This window comes from Tripterygium wilfordii, chromosome 21, assembly GCF_013401445.1.
Source record: "Tripterygium wilfordii isolate XIE 37 chromosome 21, ASM1340144v1, whole genome shotgun sequence".
Taxonomy (NCBI): Eukaryota; Viridiplantae; Streptophyta; class Magnoliopsida; order Celastrales; family Celastraceae; genus Tripterygium; species Tripterygium wilfordii.
In genome coordinates this window covers 347958-368348 of record NC_052252.1, presented here as the reverse complement: position 1 = coordinate 368348, position 20391 = coordinate 347958, and the positions used below count along the sequence as shown (strand labels likewise).

The window sequence follows — 20391 nt, the reverse complement described above, 5'->3', positions numbered from 1 at the left end:
GTTGGTACAGAAAACCATAAACTTCAGTCCAAGAAAAAGGTTGATTACAAAAATGTGTATGTATATGACATTAAATAAACTGTACATTTACAAGATCTGATCAAATGTAAATCATTATATACAAAATCTGTACACCTCTAAGGGCTAAAACATTTGCATTGAAAATAGTAAACACTCTTCACAGAATATTGCATGGTCAAAAAAGGTGATGGTACTTCAAAACAAAAAACAACAAAAGAAGTAAAAATGATACAACTAGCTAGCCAAAAGGAGAAGAGACACATTACTACATTAGTGACATCATCTAGGCTATATGCATCCTATTAATTACATCACATTCAAACAATAAGTTCTAAAAACAATTTCAGCAATCCAAGCCATCGCATCATCCACAACATTGATTTAATTATCAAGTGCTAACAAATAAAATATCAACTGGAAAGGAAACCTAGAAACTGAAAACGAAAAGTTCAACTTCTACATCAATGGTGGCGAAGATTCTTTCACAAAGAAGCTTGGCATCCTCCAATATTCCTCGTCCATACCCAGGGGAAACTCTAGCACTTGTGAACGGCTTCAATTCTCAAAGATCAAATGTCCTCCAAGCTGCGAGTCCAAAAAATAAGTGTTGATAGTTTTATTTTGCAATCAGTTCGAAAAAATAATATAAAACATCTTCTCTAAAAAATCGTAAGCCTTTCCGTAAAGCATTATGTATGTCTCAATACAAAGAAGCTCCAAAATGATAACATACATGTTGAGACCAATATCTGCTTGTTCCTACCTGCCTAACATTCACTAACTACATGCATAACAGTAAGGCAAACTCATAATAGGTTCCAAATTCAACAGATTTTTATGCCCAATAGCGTTATTGCATGCTAGTGCTCAACTGTCTAACAGCCACTAACATGAATACCAGCATGGCATACTCATAATGGATTCCAAGTATTTTTATGTCCAACGGAGAAAAATGAGTAAGGAAAAGTTGCACCAAAACATAACAATCCGGGAACTCACTTCTCTAGTTCATTACAATTGAAAATCCATGGATGAAGAAGTTCCATGGCTCTATTATCAATGCAGATATCTAAAACAATATATATCAATACACTGTGATTCATAATAGAAATGATTCTTCAATTAAATTAGTAAGGGATTTTAACAATGAAGATATTTATCTATACCCTATTAACATGCTTCCATTGCAATTAAAGCTTTCCTTGTTATCTGAGCTCAAGTACAAATAATTGTCCCTGATGTAATCAATCACTTTGTCGGCAGTCAAGTATTTTATTGACAATCCCCTTGAAATGCATTCCCTGAGAAAACACATCACAGAAGCATCCTTGAAGTAAATAAGTAGTTTTAAGATTTCATTGAATTTCATCAGTGTTAAGAGAACCTGGTGGTGAGTTGTCTTCATATATTGTTCAATTTAATTCCAAATTCATGTTCGTATTTATGTCCATATATTATGCATGACAATTAAGCTTCTAATTTCATAGAAATTGTTAATTTTGATGAATTTGGCAACATCTTTCATGTTGGGTTTCTCATCTTTATTTTCTAAATTATGATCACATTGATGTTGAAAAAAACTCCAAAATAACAGACAAAGAAACAAACTAAGTAAACTATAGTTTTTAATTATAGTAAAGTCCACCTATGTACACCTAAAAGAGCAACATAAACAAAATAAAAAACAGGAACAAAAGATCGTGTATATAACTTCTTTACAAAACATTACTATAGTTGTGACTTAATTAGGTGTCATATCACTAAACCATAACTAGCTTTTTCCTTGCTTCGATCCTTAGTTCCTCCTTCATCTTCCTAATGAACTCTTCAAATTTCTTGTTGAGTTTTTCTGCTTCTTGTTCTTCTTGCTCTCCGTCAATGATAGTATTGGAAAATCCACCATGTGGCCTCTTCTCTTCTTCTTCTTCTCCATCTTGATCCACAAGAACCCATTTTGTGGACAAGAACCCACTTTGATGATCATCTCCTTCTTGTTCTTCACCATCCTCAACAATCATCAACTCTTGGGTTGGAATTTTCACAATTACTTCTTCTTGATTCTCTAGTGAATTTTGATTAGTACTCTCCCCCAATGACAGCTCTTGTGGTACTTCAATTTCAAGAGGTTGTGGATTAATAGTTAGATAATCCTTGATGGGTTCATGGGATTGGTTTAATTTGGATTTGGGTTTTGAAAAATTGATCAAACCAAAGCCTTTTGCAACAAAGACTAGGAGCCCGTTGCATAGGAGGAACATGCAATTCTTGTCTATGGAGTGTGTGAACAATTGAAAGGGTAATGTTGAGAAGTAGAACTTCAAGGAATGGAAGAGATAAAGCCAAGAAATTTGAGTGAAGAACAAAGAGAAAAATGAAATTGAAAGTAGAACTTTTGTCACCTTTTTTAGCCTTTTATGTTCTATCTCACCCATCTCTAGCTCTCTCTCTCTCTCTTGTTGGATCTTTGAAGGAAATTATAAGAGTACTTAGAAAGGTTGGTATGGAAAAACATCACATGAAGGTCGATCTACTTATATAGAGGTGACTTACTCTTGATCATATATCTTTATGAATTTACATAAGTATCCTCGGAGTGTATGCAATGTATATGTGGGATATATTTGGGGTTGTGTTGGTACATTGAGTTGCCTATCCTACTTGACAATGTTGGAATTTTGTATGTGTCAATCCATTTAGGTAAAGGCTTCTGTTTTTCTTTTTCATGTTTACCCAATTTTTTTGGAGGTGGCATTCATAAAGAGTTGAGACCAAATACATAATAGAGATGCTATCTTTTTGAAGTCACCCTCTCCAAGATTTATGGATTAGTTTTGTATTTTGATGCATAAAAAAAATTATAAATGAATAGTCATTCATTAAAGACCTACAATAGAAATCTCATGTGTTCTCCACTTTCCTTATTCATTATTTTTTTTAAAATTTCAACTTGAGTTTAATTATTATCATGTCATACCAACAACTCTTCAATCGAGATGATTAAGGTATACACTTGATTTGGTGAACTCAAGTTCGAGTCTCCCATCACGACTTACCAAAAAAAATGCACATACACATTACAAATTGTTTTATTCTTGTTATCTTGGTTATCCTACTTTCAATTATATATTCTTTTGGCTCAATTTTCTTTATATAAGTTTTGGGAGTTGTCTTCATCAATTTAATGCATGAGTGACAATGAACATGCTCTAGAGCAATCTCTTGTGAGAGAGGATGTTTTGAATCTCAAATTCCACTATTGTGAAGGAATCTTCCACTACCACTAATTTCCAAGGAGTGGCACCTTCTTTTTCCAAAAGGGTTTCACCGACTTTGTTATTTTCTTTACATAATAATCACAAACATTAAAAAGAAAAAAAAAAAGGAATGAAATTCTCATTTCTTCACACTACAAAAATAGAAAACAAAATTTGAAGCTTTATTTTCGAAAATGAAAAATGTTCTTGAAAACAAGGCCCCTATAAGTTTAGATAAATAAAAAAATTGGCATGACACTATTTGCATGCAAGACAAGAAAAAAAATAATTATTAGAATTAAAACTTGGTAATATTATACCTAGCTTTTCTAGTAAGCAATAATGGTTGTCCAAAAAATAATTTCATTCATTTATAGCACGGCACCTACCAACCAACTAATTATGTGACAAATATTAATCATGGCTTCACAAAATAGTTTTCTATGTGATTTTGACATTTTTTTTGTTCTTTGAGATTGATCCCCATTTTTTTTTATTCACTTCACAACTTTATTTTACCATCAAACCCACTTTCACTTTTGGAAAAAAAAAAAGAGAGTCTACATGCATGCATATAAAGTTTATTCAAATTCGTTTTGAAAATAAAAAGAGAATATTCACCCAAAAAAGGAAAATAGACTCATAAAAATGAGAAGTTTATGTTAGGTCTAATGGTTTGTTACAAAATAGTATATGCTAAATATGATTAATAATCATTATGGTACTAGCTAGTCAAAGCTTTCAACAAATGGATTGAAGACTTAAAACTAGCATGTTAGTTACAACTACTATATATAATGGTGAGTTTGTTGTGTATTAATCAAATTAATTATGGCTTCACAATCCACCCAAAAAGATGCTTGTATATAACTAATTATACAAAGCATGATGTGCATAAAAGATGATATCATATATTTACTTAGTTCTACTTTATTACATCTTAATTAAAGACTTGGTTAATAATTACTTATTTGCTTAATATATACAACAGAAATTCTCTTATGCGGACACCCACAAATTATATTAATTTATGAACCTCAATCTCACCATTGATTTGAAACAGATGGGACCCAAAGTAATGGACCCCACTTGTCATTACACTTTTGAAAACACTTTGAAAGTGGAATGCGTAAATTATTAAGTTGCGGACGTTCACATAAAAGAATTCCTGATATATACAAAACCCAAAAAGACTATTTTTTTTCTTCACCACATATATAACAAAACCCTTAATTGGATACATAATTAATTAAGGAAACCCAAATCAACCTTCTTGTATTTTGGACAAAATTAAAGTTGATCAGGCCAAAGGAATGCTCCCATAGCAAAAGATCTCTTCTCATCAAGAGTACCATTAAAGCTAAGGCCATACTCTTTGAGAAGCATATCAACCTTCCACTCCTCCATCTTCTCATAATCAACTTTTTTGTACCTTGGATAGTGAAGTGGCATTTGGAACCCATTTGGGTATTCTTCTCTCTTCACTACTTCAATCTTCCTCTCCTCCACCTTCAAGTCCCTGATCAATCCATTAGTGCTACTAATCTTCACATTCTCTTTGTGGTGGTGATCATTGACATGCCCTTCACTACTAGGGTACCCTAAAGTAATAAAAACTGAATTAAGAAACCACTTCAAAGCCATCTCAATATAATTTCTAGCTAGAGATTTCTAAACCTAGCTAAAGAGCATAAATTGCACTCATAAATTTCACCTGAGACGCCGTCGATGTTTTCCTACCTCTTATCTTCTTTCTGATGTTCGACGGATCTTTGATGTTCACAATCGTTTCTACCTCTGTGTTCTCTCAAATGTTCATAAATGACAATAAAAATTGAGAAATAAACAAAATTGTGGGAAATAAATTGTGAGCGGGAAATGAAAAATGGGTTATGAAACCCCATGCTGACTGGATATAAAGCTCACACGTGTCAGGAGATAAATGGAATATGAACACCAGGTCAAATGATGACGTAGTGCTCACTTACCGCTGAAGATTTTCTCCATCGAGTGAGGGTGCAACAAAGGAGGCGTTGCACCAATGCCTAGGCCAAACCCATTTCAACCATTCCCCATTAAACTTCTATCACCAGGCCTATTCCTCATTGGACCAGGTCCCCTACTTCCCATTCCCTGTGAATTACCCCTCCCCCAATTTCCTCTACCATACCCTCTATTAGCATTATCACCTTGATAGTTCCCACCACCAGCACTAGGACCGGCACCGGGACCAACCTTTGCCCCAGCATCATTAGGCCCCCTTCTAGCAGGCGCAACCCTCTGCTGAGCAATCTGCTAATTCCTTTTGACCTGGGCCTCTCCCATCTTCTTAACAGTAAAAGGTGACGCAAAAGCCACCGCACAGGGCCGCCCATTAAAAAGGTTCCCATTCATAGCCTCCTTGCAAGCTATGGCTGCAGCCGGATCATAAAAACCCACCTGGCAATAACCTTTTGATTTCCCACTTGCTTTCTCGTCAAAAAATCTCACTTCCTTCACAGTCCCATACTTCAGTGACTCTGCCTCTAGCTCCGCATCTGTCGTCCACCAATGCAAATCCCCGACAAATAATATTGTGCCACCACCTGCACCCCCACCGCCAACATTATGAGCAGATTTCCGGCACCACCAACAGCACCATTCATGTTTCTATTCACATTATAGTTGACTACATTCCCTACAGGAGCAGGATGTGATGACACCTGTTGCGGCAGTTGCTGCGCGCTGATGCATAGCCACACTACTGTTGTTAACACTAACGGTATTCATTACATCATTGTTAATATGAGGACTTTGATTATCAACCTCGTTCACTTTAGTAGAACCTCGCCCCCATTCAACCCTAATCCCTCCAGATCCAGCTGGGCCCGAGTTAGGTTGCCCCTTATACCCCTGACTTTCATGACCAGAAACCCTAGAAACACCACTATCCCCAGAAACACCAGTTAAAGGTACCTGAGAAGTGTCTGGAATCGTTGCAACCTGGGGTGAAGCATTCTTGCTGTCTTCCACGTCGTTTCTGCCGCCACCATTGTTGTTGCTAGCTGCAGCGGCTTCATTATGGTAGGGCACGTCAGGGGCGTCGTTCTTGTTGATAGATAAATTAAAGACTGCAACAAACCCTCGCCAACATTCACGTCGTTGTAGAGGTCCTCATAGTCCTCCTCCTCCTCCTCGTCTCCAAGGAACCCGTAGTCGGCCACCGCCGAGATCGCCTCGTTTAGATGAAAATCTCGTTTAGATGAAAATCACCTCCCTTCGTCTCATCCATTTTTTCTGCATGTCTTTCACTTACTTGCCTCCCTCCCTTCGAAGGTTTTTGATACTCTGAAGCGCTTCCTCTACAGAGAATATGGGATTGAAATCAAAATCATGTTCTTCGAGAGCAACGAAAAATGGACTCTAACGACAAACAACAAGAGATTAAAGAGGCTTCTTCAGAAATCTTACCAGAAATTTGTGGAGTTTCTGGGAATTTCTCGGGTGTGTGTTTGTGTGTAAACTGTGGAGTTGACCGTACCTGATCAGTCATAAGCAAACTTGCTAACCTGCACCATGTGCGTATTTAGTAATTTATTTTGGGGGAAGGCATAGGGCCCGGCCCATCTTAATGGGTTTGTCCAGTTACTTCTAATTAGCAACCAGGCTTTATTGGTCATCCTCAGCCCTTTCCATGTTGGATTGACCCAACCCAATTGTGTTGTAGGATGTGGACCCTTCCTGTGCCAATGGCTGCAAGAGACAAGAGTGCACAATACTCGTGGTTCGCACCGGTAGCTACTACATCCTTCGCTCTCAGTCTGTCTCACTCTCACCACGCACTCTGCCTTTCTGGGTTTTCAGTTCTCTCGAAGTAGAAAACCATGACCACATCCATATCCAATCTTCTATCTCCACGACCGCCTCTTACCTTCTCTCACAAACAACTCTCTCTCAAGCACTCGTCACTTCTGTCTTTTACCAGTTTCACCAAGGAAACAATAAACAAAGCAAAACCCAGAAGAAGACTCTCCTCCATCAATGCCAAAAACAATGGTAGCGACGACGCAGCTGATGCCCCAGATCGTATAATTTCAGCTGTCTGTTACTTCTACCCCTTCTTTGACGGCATTCAATACGGAAAGTATGTTATCACTCAATTCTCTCCCATTCAAACCCTTATACAGCCCTTGGTGCCAGCTATTAGGGTTTTTAAGAGCTTTCCCTTTAATGGGTTTTTGGTGTTTCTGACTCTCTATTTCGTTGTTGTGAGGAATCAAAATTTTAGTAGATATGTGAGGTTCAACACTATGCAGGCTATAGTGTTGGATGTTTTGTTGATATTCCCAGATCTTTTGGAGAGGACTTTTAACCCAAGAGGGGGGTTGGGGCTTGATTTGGTGATGAGTTTGGATAGCACTGTGTTCTTATTCCTTTTGATTTGTTTGATTTATGGGTCATCTACTTGCTTGCTGGGACAGGTGCCCAGGTTACCAATTGTTGCTGAGGCAGCTGAAAGGCAAGTTCCTTTTTGAGCACTCACCATTTTGGATTTCCTACTGTGTTTCTCTAATTAGCTGCAAGTTCTAGTATGGAAATATTAATAAAGTCTGCAAACTAGTTACTTGCTCAGAAAATGAAGCAAATGCTGTAAAATAAATCTAGTAGTTTTGTTGTGACTATTTTTTAATTGAACTGCAAATGATAAACTCTTACCTTAAAAGCTTGCGCGGCAATAATTGGATTGTTGGGTGATGTTAGTCTTTTATATTGTGCTTTTATGGTGTGATAGTATCGGGAGAGGGAAACCTGTCATATTGGGTCAAAATAGCTCTGTTATGGCTTCGATGCTATCCCCTAGTTTCTTCATTGGTGGCACCACTATTGTATTTCTGAAGAGAAGCTCTATAATCACATTGGTTTATGTTTGTTAAAAGAATGTAAGCTTGTAGTATAGATGCCTAATGTGTATTAATAAGAAGTTTCTTTGCATAGATGCTTAGTATGGGTAATTGAGGAACAGTGTAATTGATGTCTTTTGGACTGCTTGGTAGTGCCATTATAGTGGAGAGTTTATTTTTCAATAAATCGAAAATTTTGAATGCTGGGTGGTACTGGCGTCTCATCTACTGAAAAATGTGCACTCTCAGATAGAGGAGCTTTGAATTAGGATTTTATAATGGCGACCTAGATAATTTTCCAGGCTCTCCTGATTTCATGACATTGCATTGCGGTATGATGCGTGTTGGTGGCATCATTTGATGGATTATTCTGCATCAGAGTATTTGGTTCATAGATAAACAAATGAGCTTAAACACAATATTCAAGCTCGATAAAAAAAGACCCAAGCTCAAACAATTGTGAGCTCGATTCATGAACAAGCTTGTATAAATGTTGTGAACATAATCATATAAGTGTTCACGAACAAGTTCAAAATGTGTTCGTGTGAGCTCAACTCGTGAACAGGCTTGTATAAGACTTGTTAAGCTTGTTTATTAAGTTTGTTAGTGAACAGGCTCATATAGGTGTTCCTGAATAGACTCGTATAAGTTATTGCAACAAGCTCGATAAGAACTCGTGAACACTACTCGTTATAAGCGTTCGCGAGCCGAGCTCGAGTTTGCCAAAAAGTAAACGAGCCAAGCTCAAACAACAAATCTTCATCTTGTTTAAAGCATGGCTCGTGTTTGAGCTCGTCAAAAATCTTAGCAAACAAGCTTCAAGATGCTGATACTCAGCCCGGCTCGTTTGCAGCCTTATTCATGCTTTTACTTCTTTGTTTGCTGAAGGTACTCTTTTGAATTCTTAATGCATCTCTGCTTCATTTAGACATAGGGGGTAGTTAAATCCACATTGGCTATTGCACACCCTTGTTGCTCACTTGATTGAACTCCTTAAAGGATTATATATGAAATCACCTGCGCAAACACAGGTAATGCTGCCGACCTGCAACAGTAAGTATTAGTTTCCCTCTTGTGCAGGTTTGGTTTAGGGGATACCAGTGGTTTGCAGATGTTTGCTATTGTCCGGGAAACTCTTTGAATAGCTCCAACACAGTTTAAAAGAGACGTGTGGCATGTGCATTTTCTTCTGCTCAAATTTTGGTTTGCTTCTGTATGGTTGAGTTATATGTGATTTAGGTATTCTCATACTGCTAAATGTATAACTGTGAGTGATGAGATGTTTACCTTCTTTATGCTGCCAAAATTTCATGTTCTTGTGCTGTTATTTTATAGGAGCACTTTGCTCTTGATGATGTTAGTTGGCTGTTATAGGATATCATGTAACTACACACCTGCATTTGACGTGTTTGGGTAATTGGCTGTTTGGGACTTCTTAGACACACACTAAGCTAGTGTTGTAGTCGAGCCCTGGTTTTATAAGTTTCGGCGTACAGTAGTATCCAAATGTTGAGATGGATGCAAATGTTTTTGTACGGATCATGTGGGGCTCATGATTTTACATGGATTATGTGTGTCTATTTTAACATTTGGGATAGTTGGGACATAAAATGTAAGGATCCTTTGCATTTTGTTTCGCTTAACTTGAAAACTCCCATCGCATCAGCTTGAGCTCAAATAATTAGTCGAATCTGTACTCTCTCTCTCTCTCTCAGTCAAATTTGTACTTGAGTTGAGAATCTTCAAAATTCATTTTAGGATTCAGTCTACGTGTCAGTTTGATTACTACAAGGGGTCCAGCCCAATTGGGCTTCGATTAGTTTGAGTGAGTTGGTGGTAGAGCTGGCCCAGAGTTGATCTGACTCTGGAGTTGGGCCAGCATAGAAGCACTGGCTTTTACTACCACGTAGGCCCAATAAATTGTCAAAGGCCTCCCCTATTGAACGGGCCATAAAGGGGTTGCCAATGGCAATGGCCCAGTAGTTTTGGTGTGGGGCCAAAATAAGCATGTTTCTTCTGACTGTGCTGTGGAGTGAATTACATGTTGTTTATTATTATTAGGTTGTCGTCATAGATAAAACTATTGTCGGTGAATAATGTTTTTCATTAATTAATTGGCATTGGCATGAAACTTGAAAATCTTGGATTGGATTTGGATTTGGATTTGGAGGGGACTTTTGCAGTGTCAGTGGGTGCGTGATAGATAGATTTGTTATTAGTTCTATTTTTATGATTCCATGCATGCTTTTGCAGTATCATCGCGGGCTTGGTCTTTCTTTCTTAAAAGTAGATGATAATGCTTTAGAGTTCTGATCAAGATATGCTAAAACCCACCCCCCACGTCACGTGATATGTTTCTCTTCATTACTATTACTATTACTATTACTATTACTATTACTATGTTAAATACCTTTCTTGCACTTGCACACCCTTCTTTTGCTTCAGCTTAAATATGTTCATACACACACGAAAAAAAAATAACGAAAGCCCTATTTGGTCATTTAACCAAATCCAAGACCACTTCTCTCTCTTCCACCACTACTCGCCTCTCCATATACTACTACCCTTCTTCCCTCTCCTTCTCTCTCTCTCTCTCTCTCTCTCACTCAGAAGTTAGAAATGGAGGCGAGGAGACTACTCTCTGTGCTTCTCTTCCTCACAATCTCATACTCTACTCACGCCCACAACATCACTCGCCTCCTTGCCAAGCACCCCACCTTCTCCACCTTCAATCATTACCTCACTCTCACCCACTTGGCCCCCGAAATCAACACCCGCACCACCATCACCATCTGCGCAATTGATAACGCCGCCATGTCCCACCTCCTCTCCAAACACCTCTCTCTTTACGCTCTCAAAAACATCCTCTCAATGCACGTCCTCCTCGACTACTTTGGCTCCAAGAAGCTCCACCAGATCACCAATGGCACCGCCCTCGCTGCCACTATGTTCCAGGCCACTGGTTCCGCTCCCGGATCCTCTGGATTCGTTAACATAACCGATTTGAAAGGCGGGAAGGTCGGCTTCGGAACCGCCGCACCCGACGGAGCTGATCTTGATGTCTTCTATGTCAAGAGCTTGGAGGAAGTGCCCTACAATATATCGGTGATTCAGATCAGTAAGGTCTTGGAGTCTGACGTCGCTGAGGGCCCGGCTCCTGGTCCGGCCCAAGTCAATTTGACTGGGATCATGTTGGCCCACGGTTGCAAGGTATTTGCTGATACTCTGTTGGCCAATCCTGAGGCTTCCAAGACATACCAGGTAACTTGTAGGCTTCATTTCTTTGGAGATAAATGATAATGCATTGTGTGTGTGTGTGTGTGTGTGTGTGGATTTTCTGGTTTTGTGTTTTATGGGAAGTTTTGGACAAATAAATCAATATAGGCACATATATGCGTGTGTACGTATACATAATCAAATGTATGTATGGTTTTATGACTTCATGTATGAATGGAGACCTTTGGGTTTTGAATTGACTAGACTAAGTAAAGAGCAATGGGCAGGGTTCAGTTTTCTGTTTTGGATGAATTTGTGGGTATGAATCGTTTGAGATGTCTTTATATGGATTTTTGGGTTTATAAGTTGTCCTCATGCACATTGTGATCACTACTCACTAGAAGAGGTATAGTTGTTAAAATGAGTGGTGGAAGCCTCTTGATGTCCCTAAGTGACCTTGGGCTTGAAGTATGGCTTCAACAATGGCTCTTGGGATGGTGGAGGATTCTTCTTATTCTCCAGAGCAATGAACAGATAAAAACAGAGAACATGGACTCTGTTGAAAAAGTGGGGAAGGAACCAAAAGGTTATTTGAGATTTAGTTGAGTTGTAACTTGGATTGTGATGTTTACTTTAAAGTAGAAATTTAGGAAAAAGCAATAAGGTTAGCTGGCTAATTATTGTCTTCACTCTGACCTCGGCCACGTGCTGTAGACTGATATATGTTATTTCTAATGGGTTTGGTTCTCGGATTAATTAATTACTTTAAAGTAAGTTTTAACTTTTATGTTTATTGGGCATTCTCATTCTTCATTCATCAGGGATAAGTAATAAAGAGTTGTGTCTTCTGTTGTGACTTTCAGGACAGTGTTGATGGGGGATTAACAGTGTTCTGTCCTCTTGATGATCCATTCAAAGCATTTTTACCAAAATTCAAGAACCTATCAGCGCCGGCCAAAGTATCATTCCTTGAATTCTTTGGTGTGCCTGTGTATCAATCATTGTCCATGTTGAAGTCCAACAATGGGGTTATGAACACACTAGCTACCGATGGAGCAAGCAAGTTCGATTTCACCGTTCAGAATGATGGTGAACAAGTGACACTGAAGACCAAGAGCACAACAGCAAGAATCACTGGGACTTTGATTGATGAGCAGCCATTGGCAATATATTCAATTGACAAGGTTTTATTGCCTAAGGAGTTGTTCAAAGCCGGGGCACCTACTCCAGCCCCCGCACCTGCCCCGGAGAAGGCGGCTGACGCCCCAAAATCTAGCAAGGACGTAGCAGGCGCTCCTGCTTCTGACTCCGCCCCAGCTGATTCTCCAGATGCAGATGGTGATGTTGCAGATCAAAGGGCTGATGACAATGCTGGTGTGAGATATGGCAGCAGAAGACTCGCTGCTGCGACATTGAGTTTGTTTCTAGGTTTGTTACTTCTGTAAGTTATTGGTTTTAGTTTTTGCCTATCTAGTTACTTCCACTTACGTTTAGAGGGAATGAGTGAGTCGTTAATAATATCTTTTAGCATTCTGTTTTTTGGTTGTGTTTGTATTTGTGTGAGAGATTCTTTTCTTTTCTTTTTTATTTTTTATTTTCATTTTTTATTTTTGGGTTAGAGGAGGTTACTTATGGTTTCTCCATGTTTTCTCTGGTTTTGTGTGTGGGATGTACGTTTGGCAAGTGTTGTTATAGACATATTTTGTAGATATTGTAATACACGTTGTTGCCACCAAACAAAGCAGTTTTTCTATATTCTGACAATTATTATATATTGTAAACTTCATTCTTCAAAATGGACTAAAGTTGCACAGCACAAACTGTCACCCACAATTACGAATGACGCATGGCAGCAAAAGAAGCATCAAAAAAGACGCAATCAAACATGCATTTACTAGATCATACATGTTTAAAAAAAAAAAAAAAAGTGTAAACAACACTCGTTAATGCTCCCGCATTGAACAAGGTCGAGTCGAGGACAGACCTCAACTCCTTTTATCTGTATAATATGTGAGTGAATAGACTGTTTCCAAGGATTCAACTACAATGATTCTTTCACTAGTCGTCTAGTCCATATATTCGCATGTAAATTCAGATCATCTATGCATTTTCCAAACTAAAACATAATACTAGTAAATTAGCAAAATCACAACAGAGCTACAGCAAATAGGTGCATAAGAGAGGATGGGGAGAGATTTGATGTGGTGTTAGTGTTGGGGAGAGGCCCAGGAGGAGGATAATAATGGATTGTTCCTCGTGACCAGACTTCTACCTTGAAGGAAGTGTATATATATATATATAGATTATAGAGACCGAGTGACCGACAGAAATAAACTGCGTTACCTTGTTGATACTCAATAGGGGATGGTGGTTTGGATCTCTCCTCTTTTTCCTTGCATGTTTTCTTCATTCCATTTCTCTCTTTGATACGAAAACCCTTGAAACAATACTCAACTCATTAGCATCTGAACCCGAAAGCCCTCCGACCCGTCAAACCCAACTCCATCGGTGTTCCCGTATCCGACAATCCCGGGCAATCTCCCAACTCCTTAACGTCCTTCCCCGAGAAGAAGGCATCTTTGTTGCAAACCCTTATGTCAGATGCGGTGACAATATCAACTCCAGATACATGCTCCATGAATTCAGCTAATAACCGGCTTTCGACAACCCTAGATTGCACAAGTCTCTCCCGCGGTCGCCGGATTGGGCCTGCTCGGAGATGACGGTGAGGGAGAAGTGATCGCCCTAGCCAGCGAGGACGATGACGCCAACATCAGGGTTTTGGTCAAGAAAAGAGAGGGCTTTTGGGAACTCAGCGAACCATTGAAGTGCCAAGGCGTTCCCGACAGAAGACCCGCGAATTCGATTTCCCTTTTATGTTAATTCGGTCAATTATGAAAGGTCGACTTGGTGATGCTGAAATTTTGAGTTTAAAGAAGATTTCAAAAATAACATATAAAAGGGTGGCAAGCAGGGAGGAGAGGAGCGAGAGATACTTCATAACCTACTCTAAAAAGGCAACAGCACTAACCATCACAGGATAAGTTGAATCACGCTAAGGAACAAGACGTCAAAACTCATTTGTCATCCTGGTCTAAAACGGATGGCAATCCTCATGATTTCCTCATTTCAATATCTGCACGAAACAGATCAGGAGGAGGTACATTCTCCAAACAATACATTCACAAATATACACCACGTTATTTATTTACAGCCTGAAGAACCAGACATCAATACATGAAGTTACATAAAGAGTTACAAAGTTGTTTGACAATGTAATTCCTATTTCCCCTTCTTCCTAGAGGCTCTCAGCGGAACATGACTGATTGAAATCCTTTGCGTTCAGATATAAATAACTTGGCCATCCGATGTTATTGGTCGCGGAGTAAATCCAGCATAAGCTCGGTCCATCTTTTCTATGCACAAGTCAGCAATGTACTTGTAAAGTTCATGCGCCTGGGTAAAAGGTTGAGCTGCATATTCCTCAAATGGCATCCACTGTTGAGAGATTTGTCAAGAACCTAAGTCAATTAGGGTATATGCCTCACCCTCCCAACTAGTGGAAAATTAATGCAAGTTGACGAACACGCTGCAGAAATAAGCTAAAGGCCAACCCTAGAACAGATGCAAATATGAAATGAGAAATCAATGGCATAACTGCACTATCCCCTCAAGATTCCCCTTGCAGTTCACATGCTGAACTCATCGCAACCACAGAAGCGAGGGAAAGAGGGCAATACTAACTGCTGGGAGTCAATTTGGTATGGCTCAACAACTATCTTATTCACATAAGGAACAAACAGGAGATAAAGAACAAAATATGTGCGTCAGAATACATATCAGTGTTTCCTCTCATGCTTAAAGGAGACCATTTTCACAATGTTATGATATTGACATCGTTGAGATGTTATCAGCATTTCCTTTGAGATGTTATCAGCATTTCCTTTGACAAGGTCCTCAAGCATAAAAGCCATTGTGAATTTGTGAGATAACATTCTGGTGATCAAGTAATGAACTGATGACTCAACAGTATCAGAGAATGCTCATGACCATGGGTGCAGCACAAGCCAGCATGTACATGATTGGATATGCTATAATAACTAATACGTTGGGTCATCAGATTATACCTTTTACGATGAATGACTATATAGCATGAATAAAATAGTAGATCGGAGAAATAGCAAGAGAATTTCATCTACATCAATTCAAGAAAGCAACATCAATACTTTTAAGTTCAAAAAGAAATATTTGTTTCATATCCTTATCAAGTACCTGGGCCGCCTCAATCTCTAATTCTTGCTTCTGTATGTCAAAAGACTATGGACAAAGCCTGCACAGGAAGAATAAATCAGACTTCACAAAAAATGATTTGTGTTCTTGTCTGAAAAACATGCAGAGAAAATATGAATTACGATTAAAAAACAATGCCTCAGAAGCTATTTAAGTTCAGCCAACACGAAAAACAATGCACATAAAAACTGAAAGGAATTGAGAGCTGATAAAATCATAAAAAGAACCGAAAGGAAAGGAAAGTTAATATAAAACTAATTTGAGAATGTGAAAATTTTCAGATGAGTGACCATTTAACAACTGTAGCAGAATGTCTACAAGAGACATGCTACCAAATTTCCAGGCTAAGCCAATTTATAGGCAAGTACTATACTGGAATGCGAGAATCTCCAGGAACTTTGTGTCAGTTTGAACAGTGAAAGCCAGAGACCTTAAACCATCAACACTCGTATGAATCTAGAAGCATAAACAAATTAGTATTGTTACACGTTCATCACTTACTCCTGTCTCTTCTTTCACTTCTCGTACAGCTGCATTGAAAATATCTTCACCCTGCACATTGAAGAGCTCCCTTAATGTTTCAAAACCAAATTGCTTCCAACTTAAGGTGCAAAACTCATCAGTTTGGTCACGTACCTCGTCAACAGCTCCAGTAGGGATTTTCCACACCCCTTGCAGTTTACCAATCTTTTCCTAGACTACAAGTAACTGCCAACAAGAATATCCCACATGTAAATCGATAACACAAGCAACTAGATCGGCAAAAATAAAAACAAAATTGAGAATATATACCATCGCACTTGCTACAGAGACATCAGAGAACAAGAAAGTGTCGAGAACATGATGCCTTATTGAGTTAAATCAATTGATAGTAAAGCAATAGATTTATGAGGGACTAAAGAATTAGCAAGTGGTATATGTTTGCAATGCATCAAGTTTATACAGATCAAGAGCAAGAACTTTGATTTATGAGCGTTATATATTTTTCTGATTGCTTCCAACCAAATGATTTTTGCACAATTCTATCCTATACATCAAGAGAAAACAAACTTAGATGGCACCATAATTCTCTTTCTATAAGCCATAAAGATTTTCATTTTTATAACGGGTGAGTATATGATCCAGTCTCAACCTTGACTCGTGTATGAAAAAATCAGGGTGGGGAATACCTCTCTTTTTTCATTAATTACGATGGCTCTGACAGCTACTCGGTGTGAAGCATTTGCAGGAATAGTGCTAACGGTTTCAGGAATCCAGCAAACAAGCATCAGGTAATTGGGCTCTGCATGGTGATATGAAAATCCTTCCTGCCACCAGCACAGTATGTATGCCAGGCCAAAAACAAAAAAATCAGAAAGAAGACTTCGATATAACAGATCTGTCAACATAATGGGTGATGTATGGACCAGTATGGTAACTGACAAATCACCCAAGAAGCAAGAATTTCCAAAAAATAACAAAAGAAGAATCAGGACTTAATTACCTTAACAACAGTTTCTAGTTTCTACAAGATTCATGAGTCCAATAGGCAGCTTAATCCAAACTCCCTTCTTTCCCTATGGAGTCAATTGATATATAACTAATATCATTGGAATTACCTCCAGGCCAAAATGTCAAGAAAAGAACAAAAGAAAAGGCAGCAAGCCGTGTTATATAATCTCTGGAAAGTCAACATGGTTAAGTATGCAACCTAACACGAGAACTACAGTCAACAAACTCCTCAGGCACCATATGATTACTTATAAAGTGGTTCAGGGCCTTTAGTCCTGTTATAAGGATGCTTTAGTTGGGTTTGACTGCTAAAAGGAAGTGTTTGGGAAATGAACTACAGTCAACAAATACCACATCGACTTAGTGAGCTCCAGCCTTATTTGCCACTTATTCTCTAAGATTGTGTAATTCAAACACAAAAACCTCGACCAGATGGAGGCGACTCCGGTTATCATCCTTCATCACATATAAAGAGAGGCTTTTACAAAGTCAAGAATAATTCAGAACTTCGACTAAATGGTTGAGTGGTGGTATGTGGAGCACTGGAGTGTATACAAAGGCTAACATAAATTGGATAACGGTAAAGGTGATTACATAAAAATAGTTTAAGGGTCGGCTTTACGAAAAAAAGGGGTTTAGAATGCACGATTGAATTGAAGGATAACTATTAAATCTGGCACCCATTGACAAGTAGGCCCTGGATGCTTTTTTTATTTTCATGTGTTTTACTAAAATAAGCACCTGTTGCTTCCACTGTTGTATTGAATCCCTAAGCATCACTTGAAAGACCTCTGCGGCCATAGGCTCTTTCATGTCCAAGATAACACCTCCATGTTCATCATTGGTTGCAGGAAGTAAGTTGACATGCTGAATACCATTTTCATATACTTGGTCCACCGGAGATGATGAATTCACTGAAACTGACATGGCTCCCACCACAAAAGGAATCAAACTTATCTCTGACCTGGCAGAATGTAAAATATTGAAATAAATAGAACAGATATGATGAATAAAAAGGTATTTGAATGGTAAATGAACTCATGTTCAAACTGCAATTTGCAAAGAAACATCAAGAAATCAATAAAACAAAAGCATCTAAAACTATGTGGCACAAAAAAGCATAAACAAACCAAAATAAACAGAAGATCTGAAATAGCTAACAAAAAGCTTCATCAAATGCCTCATTCATGCTCGAATTCGTATGAAAAAGTAGCAAGTCGCAAACAATCAAAAGCAGCTGAACTGTAAACGAACACTAAGCCACTGGTCGCAACTCGCAAGCACATCAAAGCAATAAAACCTAAATCAATAAGAACTCAAGCAAACGTACGTTCAAGCCTGAATTCGATCAAAAAATGGAATCAAATAAAAAAAAACAATCGAACCAACCGATTCAGCAATTAAAAAGCTAATACAAGCAGAAACAACTGATTAATTAAGAATAATCGATCACGCCTGATACCTGTTCACGAATCCCCCCCCCCCCCCCTCCCCCCTCTCTCTGCTTCAAGTGAATAGACTGAACGAGGCAATGCGTTCAAACTTCAAAGCGTGCTTAGTCATAGGAGAAGTGGGAAGTGCTAACGTAACGATGATTGCTGGGATGACGTAGTACCACTTTCTAAACAACCAATAGAAAATCTCCAAGTGTCGTCGGGACCACGTCAGGAGCCACCCACCTCGTTGCTTGTCCTTCCTGAACGCCTGCAGTGGAAGGGCCACCGTGAAGAACGAGACGTCTTAGAAGGTGTTGATATTGCGACTAAAGCCCCTGTATAATTGGAAGCTCGTGGTGTGGTGAATTGGTGACGAGGGTGTTTTTGAGAAAAAAGTAGGGAGCGTCAAAAAAAAAAGGGTACTTCTGTATCATTATTGTCTACACGTGATGTGCATGGGCAATATATTATAAAGATCTATCAAGTGCATAGCATTGAAGAACATGCATTTAGGACCCCCACTGGTTCATATAATTTCCTCGAGGCCTAACTATTGCCGAGTCACCATCTCATCTCTGTAGACCCGAATATCTACAATCAAAAAATGTTAGCGAGGTTTTCGACAATCCCAAAAAGATAATAAGAGAGCATATCGTAAAGCTCGACATCGATGTGGTGTCGATCGAAGAAACTCCGATGATCAAGTTAATTGATTTGTAGTGAGAGAAATATGAGAGCTTAGAGAGATAGCAAAATACCTCTAAAAGTTGAATACCTTCAAAGTGGCCGGACCTCTATATTTATAACCTTCTGGCTCACTTGCGTGACGTGACAGGCATGTGGGTGGCCAGCACTATTAAGAGATGAGTTGGTGAGAGAGCTTCCTAAACTATGGGCATGTATGCAGGGATGAGAACCATGGGCCCATGTTGAATCAAGAGCCTAGGTCGTGGGCCCCTGGGCTCAAATGAGGTCACGCGGGCCCGGTTAAGGAGTGCTTAGGGCATGGGCATATGAGCTCGACTGAGGCTCTCATGAGGAGAGCTCAAACCGTGGGCCGGTGAGCTTGACTAAGATTTACTTGGGCCTTGTTTAGGAGATTTCGTGCAAGATGAATTTTGACTCATGCAATCTCTACTCAACAATATTCCAAAAACTATGAAAAAAAAAGTAACAAGAAAACGAAAGAGAACGATACCGAAAAAAGTAATAATGTGTTCCCTAATAACTGAAATTTATGGATGCACCCTTGCTAGGGGTGGACGCAAGATTCTATGTCAAAGTGGACAAAGCAAAACAAGGTTGGCCCTCAAAAAACATTTGGTTACTTTTTTAGTTGTGCCTTCGAAAATACGAAAAATAATATTAAAAATCAAAGGTTTATAAAATTGTGATTAATAATAATTGAAAGTTAATTATAAATGTACCAAAAACTCTATATTAGAGTGTCAAAAGCTATATATTCGAGAAGTTTTTTTGAATAAAATTGGGTATGACAAATTAACTTTTGCTTTTCATTCATTTGATAGACTGGCAAATAGCAAGTCATAAAAGGGGCAGAGCAGAATGGATGGACTACGGAGCGGGCAAAAGCTGGGCTTGGCCAAATGACTGCAAGCCTACAATTACACATGGGTTGGGTCAAATGGGTTATCAGGACAAAAGTTATGAAAAACTTTAGTCACACGATGTTTACTAAAGACATCCCTTAACTCATTGTTAAGTGCAACCCTAAAATGCAAGATTTTTATAAGTACACCAAAAGCACAAAAATTTCCAGAAATTTTAGAAATGCACCCCAAA

At 38.7% G+C, this 20391-nt stretch overlaps 2 protein-coding genes and 1 pseudogene across 2 annotated transcripts; 2 read left to right on the top strand and 1 right to left on the bottom strand.

Annotated features, from left to right (window-relative positions):
* The first annotated feature begins 7033 nt into the window (after positions 1-7033).
* LOC119988738 (protein TIC 20-v, chloroplastic) lies at positions 7034-9743 on the top strand. The gene is made up of 2 exons (XM_038833894.1): positions 7034-7773; positions 9236-9743. Exons 1-2 carry the CDS (start codon positions 7139-7141, stop codon positions 9294-9296), a joined length of 696 nt encoding a protein of 231 aa, XP_038689822.1. The 5' UTR covers positions 7034-7138; the 3' UTR covers positions 9297-9743.
* Positions 9744-10549: 806 nt separating this feature from the next.
* On the top strand, positions 10550-13108 carry LOC119988737 (fasciclin-like arabinogalactan protein 1). The gene is made up of 2 exons (XM_038833893.1): positions 10550-11416; positions 12235-13108. The coding sequence occupies exons 1-2, from the start codon at positions 10775-10777 to the stop codon at positions 12814-12816; spliced, it is 1224 nt and encodes a 407-aa protein (XP_038689821.1). The 5' UTR covers positions 10550-10774; the 3' UTR covers positions 12817-13108.
* A 1333-nt stretch (positions 13109-14441) lies between these two features.
* On the bottom strand, positions 14442-18639 carry LOC119988739 (annotated as a pseudogene).
* Positions 18640-20391: the final 1752 nt, after the last annotated feature.